Raw genomic sequence first — 12272 nt, 5'->3', positions numbered from 1 at the left:
GCAAGCCTTTCCGTGCAATTACAGATAAACAATGTAAATGACAGCATGATGAGCACACGGGGCAGTGTTCGCCTCAGTTTTATTATCCAGCAGTGCTGGGGAATTTTTGCCGGAGCCAGGCAGGAGCTGCTGGTGTGGAGCTTGCACTCCAGAGCCGGGTGTGGGTGCACATGGCCATGTGCCGGGGGTGCACATGGGACCGGATCAGGCCTTGGTGAAGCTGTAGGATGCAAACACCTGTGGGGTGTGTAGGGGATACGGGAAGCGCTCGCTGCTTGCCCCAAAATCAGAAGAAACGGGGCTTGCGCTGAGACATGGGGCAGGGCCGAAGTGCCCATGCGCCCATCCTGCCCTCCCTGGCTGCCCCCGGGGCTGCCGCCCGCCGCTGCACCGGTTTCGGTACCCCTGGCCAAACTTGTGTCTGCTAAGCCACTGAGCGGGGAAATGGTCTGGCTGCAGCTGCCAGCCCCCTCGCCCACCGCCCCAGGGAGCCTTGGGGGTGTCTCCGTCTCTTCTGGGATGCAGAAGCAGAGCAAGGTGCCCCTCGGCGGTGGGGCAGCAGCTGAGCCTGGCTCTGTTTTGGCACCCGGCACTGTTGTGGTGTGCCCCCCACCTGCCCCGGGGCTTGTGTGCGTTCAGGGATGCAGCCGGCGTGGCGGCTGCCCGAGCATCCCGTCACTCCGATGTGCCGAGCTGGCAGCAGCATCTCACGCCTTTGCTATTTTTAACTCAGCTGCAATGATTTTTGGTTTTTCTTTTTTTCCTTTCTTTTTTTTTTCTTTTTTTTTTTTTTTTTTTTTTTTCAGTGACAAATCTGTGATTTCTCCTGTTCCCTACAAAATGCATCAGTCTGACCTGCCGCTCCAGAAGGTGAATGACAAGGAGTTTTATTTAGCCCTAGAGACGGGAACATTTAAAAAAAGGTTCCTCTGTTATATTTGTTTTCATTCCTAATGGCAGGAGGCAGGGAAAGGACAGTTCTGAAAGGTTTTTTAACAAATCTGTAAGTCATGCCCCATTACCCTGGGGCTGCTGATTAGATCCAGATTGTTTCTCGCACTACTTAGGGAGGGGTGTAGTCCACACTGGAAGCTGCATGCATGGATCCATTACATATCTGAAAGTCCCAGGCACAGGTGATGGGAAAAAACCCTTTTATTAGGTTTATTAGTTATTATATCTCTGCAGGGAATTTTCCTGGGTGTATTGAGGCAGCACCACCGTGCAGAAGGCTGTGCCCCAGGGGGGCTGGTGACCTCGTCCCTGTGCCCTTGGGTGGGCACATGGGAGGGAGGCATTGCTCCTGCTGCTCCCAAATCCCTCCAGTCCCAGTCTCGGGGGCACTGGCCAGCTGCTGGGGCATTGCCAGCCTCCTGGCTGCTCACGTGCAGGGAGGGTATCTGTATGCTCTCCTCTAGAAAGCATGCTCCCCTTTTGGGTCAGTATTTTGCTTTTCGATCAGTTTTGTGGGGATGGTGCCGAGCAGGTGCCTGCCCTGGTGGTGCTGCTGGAGGGACCTCTGTGTCACAGTCACCAAAGAGGTTTTGGGTTATAGGTGCCATTTGAATGTGAGGCAGGTTTTTTATTGTTGCATTTTTGCCCTTCATAACCATACTGTAGATTTCTGATATGTTGACAAATTCAACCGGGTGACACTATTTGTGGCTTTCAGGAGTGTAATTATGGCTTCATTGTGTGTTGCTTCTCTTGGGATTCCATCTGGGTTTCTAATCCTGTACCCTTTTTCAAAATCACATCACAGCAGCTCCCTTCCTCCTGCTTCTGATCCATTTTCAGATAAAAAATGACAAAGCCTGTATTTATTTGGGGAGGGGACAGGAGTTCAGTGTGGATTAGTGGGCATGCCAGCGCCGTAATACAGTCTGGTTTGATACTTCTGCTCATTCTGATGAACGGGGTGATGCTAAAGGATGAACTCTCCCAGTGATTTCTCTGCAATGCTTTTTATTTCATCCAGAGAAAATGGAGGCTGGACTCAGTTCCTTCGGTGTTTAATAATGTCCATCAGAACCAAATGCCCTTTATTTAAGCTACAGTAGTAATTAGAGGGTCGGTGGTGTTAAGCAGCCATGGAGTCCGGCTCTGAGGAATGTTCATTGTACCTTATTAAATTTGGAATTAGTGCTTAAAAGGTCAGAAATAAATATTCTGTTTATATTTCGGGGATAGTAAATCTAAATGGATGCTGTGTTTGCACATCCTCGTCTCTGCTCGTTCCTGCTGAACCAAGCGAGGCACTGCTCCATTTGGTTTAGGCAGCAATCAGTGTCTGCAAAAAAGCCCAACCCCAAACCCGACCCTGGTTTCATTGATCAAGGGCAGGAAAATGATCTGCTGTATTACATCTAATTATAAAACATCAATATCAGATGCTAAATGCACTTACTTTTTCAGAGACACTATATTGCTAGTTTACAGTTTGCAATCTCCTGTATTACAGGCTTTAGCAGGGAGCTGGGAGATGGCTGCAAAGGGAGATGCCAGAGGTCAGATCCTTTTAACCTTTCCAGCTCCTCCAGGTGACTGGCTCTTAACTGGTGCTCAATAAGAGCCGAATTGCTTCACTTTTACTTTCTGTCTTGCCTGGAGCTGTTGACACAGCGGAGGTGCATCCCTCAGCCCCTCTCCCCTGGCATGTGCTCCGGTGCCGGAGCAGGCTGGAGCTGCAGAAGGGGACCGGTGGTCAGCTGGGTCCTTTCCAAAGTCCCTGACGCCATGGGGGTCCCTGAGCCACAGCACGGCTTGGCTGTCGGAGGGGAGGGTGATGGGCTCCATGGGGTGACACAGGCATCGCTTGCCCCACCGTGTCCTCAGCGTTTGCTGACTTTCCTGCATGGTGGAAGCGCCAGTAGCTGCTTGGGTAGAGTTTGCATGGATGTTTACCCCAGAGCCTGGGGCTGGTGCTGCTCTCACATCTCTGATACCCACCATGCCAGGTCCTGCCAGTGCTGGAGAGTGAGGAGCTGGGAAATATGGGTCTGTTTTCTGCTACGTCTTCCCAGGCTGCAGCCGCAGTGCTCAGGACCCTCGCCCACTATTGCAGATGTTGCTGATGCCGGCAGCGCCTGAGTGGAGCTGGTGGTGAGCGCAGGGAAGGAGGCGTGGGTCAGGCACCACAGTGCACATCCAGGCTGGTCTGCAGCCACTGCTCCTGGGCTTTGACCGATGCTCTGAGGCAGCAGTGTCCTCATCAGTAGCCAGTAGTGCAGGGGCTAATTATGTGGCATCATACACGATGGGGGAAAACCTCTCCTGATGTCCCTTGAGATCTGGTCCCAGCCCCGAGCTGCATCTGATGAGTCTCCTGCTGGTGTGGGGAGAGAGACCAGCTGCGTTGCTGGGTGTGAGAGCATCACGATGAGCCTGGACTCTTCTTCTCAGGGCCGCGGGGCTAGGTTTTGGTGTTCAGTGGGGATTTGTACAGTGCCTGCTCCCGTCAGGAAGGAGTCTCAGACTGCTTATTTATTTCCCATGAGGTAAATAAGCAGCTTGCTAAATGATATTTCCCTCACTGCTGATGCATACTTCATTTGACCTGGTCTCTACTTTGAAATTTTCCCTGTCTCCCCCGTGCAGCTGTAGTGTTTTTATTTAATTTGCATGAATTCTATATCACCCGCAATATAGTTCAAACCATAAGAATTAAGTACTGGTGAGATCTCCTAACAGGCAGCAACAGTTTTATTGCAGATGCTGGAGCCTGTGATTGAGTGGCCCATGGAGGACAGGACTGAGGATACAGGAGGACCAGGAGAAGTGGTCTTACAAGCTCTGCCCTTCCCACCGGGGAGACCCAGTGGATTTTTGGGAATGATTTGCCATTTCTGTGGTCCCCAGTGATGCCTGCAGCACGAAGGAAAGGTCAGACCGGTGCTCCTGGTGAAGATGAGCAGCTTGATTCAGAGGATGAGGAGCCATTGCATGTTTCGAGAGCATTTTCTGAAACCCAAAAGGAGAGATGCACATTGCAGCCTTGGAGAAAGGTCCGCTTTGTTTTTTAATAATAAAGGGTGACATGCAAGCTTTATTAACAAGGCACGTAGGGGAAAAAAAAAAGGCTCAAGGGATAACCCTGAAAAAGTGGTGCTAAATGTGTCATTTTTATGAAGCTGATTTTGTGAAGGGTCCCTACATGCTTTGGCAGGAGGTTGCAGCAGGTTTACAATAATTTGTAGAAAGATAGAAATGTTTTCACCCTGAAGTGAGAAGAAGGGCAAAAACCCTCACACTGGGATGCTTTGGAGTTATCTTCCAAGGCGGAGGCTGGCAGAGGGATGGATACCTGTCACTTCGGGTCAGGAGAGATGGGTCCAGCTTCAAACAACCACAGACTTTGCCGGGGGCCTGATGTGTGGACCAAGGAGCCAAATCCTCCACCGAGAGTCTGGATCCAGACACAGCAGGGAAAGCTGGATTTTCACCTCCACAGACTTTGGTTTGAAAAAACCAACATTGGAAATAGCTGAAAAGAGGGAAGAGTGAGAAAAAGCCCAATCCTGGGCATCCACCCTGAGGCAGGCAGGCTGGCAGGGACATGGGTGTGCTGATCCAAGCCGCCTGGCACAGCCCGGGACATGTCCCCCCAGCCCTGGGGACCAACTCCAGCCAGAATCCTCTATTTTTCCATCAGTCCACAGCGGTGGTCGTGCCTGGAGTTGCTGCAGCCTGCTGACCTTTCTGCTGGCACTTGCATTAATTCCTCTTAAACCACCTTTGCATCCTCTGAGGTTTATTTCTGTTTCTAAGGCAGAGAGTGAGCAGTCGTTAGAGCAGTGCTCTGTTGCTGCCAGACCTTTTCCTAACAGGGAAGTCACCTCCCGATGTCCGGGTCAAGAAGAGTTGTCCTGATGTTTGTACGTCTTTTTTTTTTTTTTTTAATTTAATGGAATTGGCAGTCCTCAACTAAAAGCAACCACTGGGGGGGGGGGGGGGGAAGTTTAAAATTTCCCTGCTGATTGCTCGATTCTGAGTGTGTCTGTTGTTATATTTATATTTGTGTTGCTAAGGCAGCAGTTAAAAGCATTTTTCAAATTAGGCACTGGTAAGCTGCGTGCTGAGCCAGGCCTCTCTCTTTGATGGCATTGACACCAACACTCCTGCATCTGGAAAGCAAATCCCAAGCCTGGAGGACAGCAGGGTTTCTTTCCTCCAAGAGAAATAAAGGCTGAGACCACAGATGTTATGCTAGGTGTTATTCAGCGCTTCCCAGTGTCTTGAATTTATTGTGTATTTGTAGCACAGAGGCTGAGGGTCTGATCCTGACAAGTGCGAGCATCTTTTATTTGTGTTATGATGAGCAGGAGATCAGAACTGGCAGTGCTGTTTGGGAGGTCCTTGCCATACCCAGCTCTGGACATGGAAAGGGGAGGCTGGGCTGGAGGCTGGGCTTCTCTTTGATTTCTGGAGGAGCAAAGCTGATCAGTGAGAAAGCAGCGATCTGCTTTTGCCAAAATAATGAAGAAGGTGAGGGCTGGCCTCTTGATGATGCACTTTATGAAGAGCGCACTTTCATCGGTGCCAGCCAGCCTTACCTTTTCCCTCTTTTTTTTGTACTTCAACTTTGTTCTTCGGGCCTCATTAAGAGAGGGAGCGGTTCCTTTCCCAATTAAAATGCTGACATGCTGGAGATACTCTCCTTCGCTGTTGTTTTGCCTCTGTTTGTGAGTAATTGCACTTTGCAGGATGAACTAGAATTAGATCAAGTGAACTTCGATTGAATAATGCAACCATAAAGCAGCCCTTCTCCATGAAAAATCTCATTTCTTTTTTATTTTTCTGTTTTGATCCCCTAGCCTGCATCTAGATAACCTTGATGGATAATCCCATGGCTGAGGAGAGGTCTCGTAAACTGCTGGGCTGCCTGATGCACGGGCGGGAATGTGCCAGTACAGGCAGGGCAGGCAGCTCTTGCCAAGGGTGCAAACCCTCGTCCCAGGGAAGCAGATTTCCCATCCTTCTGGCCATGTCTCTCCTTGTTTTGTCCGAAATCTGGAAGTAATTAGCATTAGTCGTGCTGCTTTTGGTGGCATGGGGGATTCGAAGCTTGGGAACGGATGCTGTGACTGACCCCACGGGAACCCGCTTGCTTGCATTAGTGACGTGGAGCATCCTGAGCAGGGGGGACACGTGGACCAGGGAGTCTGCATGGGAAGGGTGTTACCTCAGTCCATCAGATGTGATGGGAGTTTGCTTGTCAGTGAATGGTTTCAGTTCAGCCAGGATTTGGTCGTCTTTTTTGGTCAGAAATCAACAGCAAAACTCCCAGTGATGTTGGTCAGAGGGGGATTTAGTGTCTGTATCTGGGCTGCGGCACATGTGATGGCAACACATGCGGTGTTTCCTCAGCCTGTGGTGGTGTTTCGGCAGCACTGGTCGAGCATTCCCTGCGGATAGCCCTGGGTATCCCTTGGCCCCTGAAGCCTGGGCGGTGCAGCGACAGTGCTCTGAGCATTTTAAAGCTCTGTGTTGTACCTGCATATATTGCAATTTGCCCTCTGGGTCCTCTCAGCCACCCATTCCTCTCCTGGTTTTCCCAGGGCTGAGATGAGCCCATAGGGATGAAGCGCACATCTTATCAGAGAGTAGTGGTGGGTACAGGGGGTCTCACACTGCTGCTTGGCGTGGCAGTGGGGCTGGGGGTGTGGGGACAGGGCCAGCTGAGGCTCCAGGCTTGCTGGAGCCATTGCCAACTGCACCAGTGCAGTGTGGTGGACAGGGCTCCCTGCTGGGCAGGAATTGCTCTAAAACTGGTTCCTGTCCCTCCTGCGCTCCATTGCTTGGCTGCCCTCAGAGCCCCTTTGCAGGGCTGGGATCTTCCGTGGGGCTGCTGGAGGGGGATGCTGTGGGGTGGCATCAATCCCCATGGCATGGCAGCGCCAGGATTGATGGATAAACACAGGACCAGTGTTTTCTGCAGTGTTTAAAGCCTTGGGCATCACAAAGTTTAAAAATACATGTGTCCATTTACTCCTGAGCTCTAACCATCAAAGTCGTCCAGCAGGACTGAGGATGCAGGAACTGCAGGGACCAGTAGTTTGTGCAGTAAATCTCCTGCGTGACTCTCCAGCAGTAATTACTATGTGAAAGTAATAACTGAGCTGTGCTGAGTGCTGGGCCAACTCCCCCGGCTCGCAGCTCCTTGCATGTTTCTCTCTGGGAGGTTCCTGTTTGGTAAATTAGACATTGTGCTGTATTTGAGAAAAGGTCACATTTAACCAACGCCGCCTTTGCTTTATTATCTTGGCAGAGCAGTGTAACCTCTGCTGGGGTACGATTGGATTTCACATTCGGCTCTGCTGCAGCAGCCCTGCTCCCTGCATCCTGCCATTGTGATTACGTTAGCAGCAGACTCTGCTTTCCTTTATTTATTGGGACATTAAAGATGCATGCATTTATTTTTGCCATGTTCATAATTGCCATAAAAACAGGCCATAGTATCCCAAATTGGCACTTTGGGAAGGAGAGTGGCCACGGGGCCAGGGTGAGGAGGAACCAGGACAGGCTGCTGGGACAGGTGACTGTCCCTGCTTCTGTCCCAGGAGGATGCTGCTGCCAGCCCAGAGGAAGCAGGACAGAACAGGGTCGACCCCTAACTCTGCCAGGGGTGTCTGGCAGGGGCAAAGAATGTCCCCCAGCCCAGGAGTGATGCTGGTGGGAGCCCAGGTGGGATCCCTGCAGATCTGGGCAGACTTTGGGTAGAGGGACAGATGGACTGGGGTGCCTGACCTGCCTCCTCATGGGTCCCTGAAGCCCAGGGAGGATCCTGGCCTGGCCATGCAGATCCCACCGTGTCCCTGACATGGCTTCTGTTGTGACTCACCATGCATCTCCCACCTCATCCCACCTCGTAGCTCCCACACATCCCACCCTGCAACAGCCACTGCATCCCACCATTCAGCTCCCATCATGTCCCACCGTGCATCTCCCACCATACTGTACCACGCAGCACCCACCACATCCCACCCTGTGGCTCCAACTGTGGCCTCCAGAGTGCTAACACCTTGCTCTCTTCTCTACTTTTTGGTTGCTTTTGTCGGTTGCTTACCTGCTGCGAGCACCAGAAATCCGGGGCTGTGTAATCAGGTTAAAAGTTAGTGTGTCAAGTGTGGAGTAAGTTAGTGGGTTTTGCTTGCAAATGACAAATCCATTGGCTTTTCTCCCCTGCTTTTACTCCCCTCCAACTTTTAAGCGTGTTGCCCATTGTTTGTTTTTTTATTAATAACAGAGCCCACTGTCTCTGCAAATGAAATGATGTAAAACAAAGAAAAGTGCCCACATTAAATTCTCCAGCAGGGGATTACCTTGCTGGCATTTACATATCTATGCAATAAATATTTTAACGTGTTAATTATACACTAATAAGAAAAATACCTTTTGAACTTTCAGTCAAATTGACACACACAGAACCGAGTCCATCAGGGAATTAAAAGCAATTAGTTTTGTAACAGAGCGTAGTCACATTGTTTCTTCTCTGCAAATTGTTCTGTGGTCACCAGCCAGCCTTGGTTTTTTTTTGGTGAAAGCTGGTGGCGAGACCGACAGGGACTGGAATCTTCCACGTCTGGCTCCGTCCCGCTTGCTGGGGTCTGTCCCGAGCCGGGGTGCTCCTTCCCTTATGTGGGGTTCAAACCTGGCCGTTCCCAGTCATGGGGAAATCAGACTTGTAACCATCTCCCTTTTCTTTTCCTCCTTCCAGACTGAAAACTACTCCTTTGATTCCAACTACGTGAACAGCAGAGCTCATTTAATAAAAAGGTACGTAGGCTTGCTTGAAAGCACTTGGGTTTGCCCAGCCAAATCCTGATTATTTAATGTTCTTCCTTACTGTGTTATATACGACTTGCTTTTTTTAATATGCAAAACGTTTCCAGAGTAATCATTTGATTTTAAAAACAGTATTTACTTCCTATTACGTCCCATTGCTCTTGGTTTGCAATAAAGGAAGGGTTTTTTTCTTTTCTTTTCCTCCTTCGCGCTGGGAAGTTGCAGTGAGTTAGGTGGAGTGCTGTTACCCTGACAACTTTCAAATTCATAGAGTTTATTCTATTTGAATGCGCAGGAATAAAATGATAGATCTGGATGGTGAGATCTCCCTGCCATGTGAGGCGGGGGAAAAGAAAAAAAAAATTCTCGTTTGGGGGCAGATAATTGGGTTGGATATGCGCTCACTGTTTTAGGTTGAATGCCGAGGCAAAACAGCACTTTGCGAGGCTTTTTTCTTCCATGGGTAAAAAGGAAAATATCGGTTCAGTTGCAACCTGGCAATTACCCTTGGGGGAATTTAACTCTTTACATAAATAGTGGTATCCTCAGAGCTTAATGGTGGCAAAGAAATGTCTCCGGGAGGTTAACGCTGGGGTTATCTGGCTGAACCCCGCTGGGCTGTGCTAAACGAGAGGTGAGCATCCCCCTGTGGGGCAGGCTTGGCTCTGCCTCCCCGGCTATTGCCAAGGCACGGAAAGGCACCGACACAGCACAATCAATACCTGTCAGGAGGCCGCCGCGCAGGGCTGGAGGGCCGTCTCCCCGCGCAGGATGCGGGCGCAGGAGGTGGCCGGCAGCTCTTTGCCCACCTCCCCTCTCCTCCCCAGGGACCGGCCGAGGTGTGCGGCGAGCGAGCTGGGTCCGTGCCGGTGCCCGGTGGGGTTGTGCCAGGGTGCTCTGCAGAAGCCATCACGACAGCAGGGGTGTAACGGAGAGCAGGAGCCGGCCCTGAACTGCTGAGATCTGATCTGAGCAGTAAAAATATCCAATTATCTGCCTGGCTGAGATCCCATTTATTTACATCTTAAAAATACAAGGAGTAAGGGAGCTGTGAGCACATTGTTTAAGCAGCTTGGGTTCAGCTAGGGAAGGACAGGTGTATTTGCCTGCGTGGCTCGTGGTGTTTAATGATGCTAATGCGATTGTGAGAGACGACGGCTTGCCTGCGTCATGCTGCCCCTCGCCGGAGAGTCTTCAGCCATACTGAAAAAACCCCAATCTATTAATCTTTCCTCGTTCACACCTAAGATAAAGGCAAGCAGCCCGCCCGCCTGCTGCAGCAGGGCTTACTCCGGGGCTGTATTGTTTGGGAAATGCTGCTGCTGCCGATTCCCTGAGACCTGCCCATCCTTTAGAGAAGTGTCAGCCGTGGAAACATGTCGTGTGGCTGCTGCATTACGGTCTGGTTCACTGCAGGGGAGATAAATGCATTGTAACACGGGTTGCCTGCGCATTATGAACAGCAGCTCCATGTAGGACAGTGTTTCCCCTCGCTTTCTACCTTTGTCTTGTACCTTTAGTACAACGGGTGCTGGGAACACTGTGCAGACATCTAAGAACAAAAAATATTTTCTGTAACATACTGTGGCATCATTTTCATCCTTTGCCTTTATGAAGACGTTGTAGCTCTTCTATCTTTGGTGAGTGAATCTCCTCAAATCCAGCACTTTAATTAATCTATTTGTACTTTTCCTGTGTTGTCTGCCTGCCTCTCTCGCTCATCTATGCACACACAAATGAATTGTAGATTTGTAGTGCTTTCTTAACTTAAAATTCTTTGATGTCACCTGGAATCAAAGTCAGTGGCTTCAACAGGGACATCTTTGTTTAAAAGGTAATGTTTGAAGGTTTACCAGTTTATATGTATTTCAGAGCTACCCCCTTGTGTGCTTTTGCAAAGCATCAGATGGTAGGTGGTCTGCTTGGTTTCCGTGGAGACGCAAAAGGGTTTTTCAAAGTAATGAAAATCTCCAGCTCTTTGGGGCTTTGAAGCACAGGCCGCATCACCCACCGGTGTTTCATACCAAATCAGCCAGCAAGAAATTTTGGGGCAGTGGGTGCAGGTGGATCCCCCCGATGGATGCAGATTTCCCATGCCAAGGCTGGGTGTGGAAGGAGGCGCAGGGTGGGTTGCCCAGGGACACTGATGGCTGTACCACCTGGGGAAGGCACATCTCAAGATGTCCCTGTGACTTGCTGCTGGGTGTCCTGGGGCATCACCCCTTGCAGGATGGTGGCGAGCAGCAGGAGGATCCCAAATGCAGCCAGAAATGAAACTCTTCCATCCCTCCAGCCTAGCAGCTGTGGGGTGATGAAGCTGCTTGGCCCTTGGGGGAAGTTGGGAGCAGCTCAGGTCTAGCCGGCAGTGGCTGTGCTTGCAGGGGATGTCAAGGAGTTCAACTGTGTGTCGGATCTCCTTAAGGCTGTGAGAACTTGGATGCAGCATTGCCGGGTTATTTTTAAAAATAAGAATGGCATTGTCATCATGAAAATGAATTCCTGTTTCTAGGAAGACCTTAGTTTTCAAACTTTAAACAACCAGGATTTGGCCTATAACCTAAAAAATTGGGGTTTAGATCCTGTGTAACTTCAATATGTGGTAATACGACTTAAGGGAGCCGAGTTATAGAAACGGCTCATTCAGTGTATATATTTTAAATTTTGTTTTCCAATCCTGCTTCACTCTCAGCTTCCATACTACCCAGAGCAGATGACTGACACCATCCCCATGGGCAGAGGCAGCCTGCCAGGCGGGACAGGCTGGATGCTGTGTTTCAGGGTGCTGAGCAGGGGGTGTCCCCCCCTACCTCCCTGCACCAGCTCTGTGTGTGTGGGGAGCAGCTCCAGCCCTGCTGCTGGGTGCCGGGATGGCAGGGGACTTCCCTGTCCCTGCAGGGTGCGAGGCTGAGTGGTGGCAGCAGTGCCACCACCGCAGGTCTCCCTGTACGCCATGGGGCAGTGGGGGCCACCTTGTCCCACCCAATAAGTCACGACTGTGTCTCCCCCAGCAGCTCCACGTTCAAGGACTTGGAGGGGAACAGTCTGAAGGACAGCGGCCATGAGGAGAGTGACCAGACGGACAGCGAGCACGATGTGCAGCGGGGCCTCTACTGCGACACGGCCGTCAACGACGTGCTGAACACCAGCGTCCCCTCCATGGGTTCTCAGGGCCCTGAGCAAGGTGAGCCACTGCTATGTGCCCTGGGGGCTGCCCACCACCCGCCCAGCCCCCACACGCCCTGTCGGTGGCTCTGGTGCTGCCTCAGTGGGTGCACAGCAGGGATGCGTAGCGCTTGCAGGGGATAATGCTGTACATCATCAGGGTGCTGGGTAGATATAAATTAATATTCACGCCGCGCCTGTCAGGTAAGTGAGCATTTGGGATTATCCTCTGTTTCACAGGCAGAAAACCCAAGGCCATGAGCACCCGCCTGACAGCGAGCGAGTGGCGGCGTTGGGATTAGGGCAGGAATTACCGGTGCCGTGCC

At 50.9% G+C, this 12272-nt stretch overlaps 1 protein-coding gene across 2 annotated transcripts in view; it reads left to right on the top strand.

Moving 5' to 3' along the window:
- Positions 1–12272, top strand: part of PCDH19 (protocadherin 19) — a 59809-nt gene that overhangs the window by 19469 nt on the left and 28068 nt on the right. Inside the window, exons 3-4 of one of the 2 annotated variants that reach the window (XM_056359998.1) lie at positions 8717–8775; positions 11796–11965. In XM_056359998.1, coding sequence (XP_056215973.1) covers positions 8717–8775; positions 11796–11965 — 229 coding nt within the window. Of the gene's footprint in view, positions 1–8716; positions 8776–11792; positions 11966–12272 lie in introns of both variants that reach the window. The other variant, XM_056359997.1, reaches the window with a different exon arrangement.

The sequence above is a fragment of the Falco biarmicus genome, chromosome 14 (genome assembly GCF_023638135.1).
Source record: "Falco biarmicus isolate bFalBia1 chromosome 14, bFalBia1.pri, whole genome shotgun sequence".
In the NCBI taxonomy this organism is placed as follows: Eukaryota; Metazoa; Chordata; class Aves; order Falconiformes; family Falconidae; genus Falco; species Falco biarmicus.
This window is presented reverse-complemented; position numbering and strand designations above follow the sequence as displayed.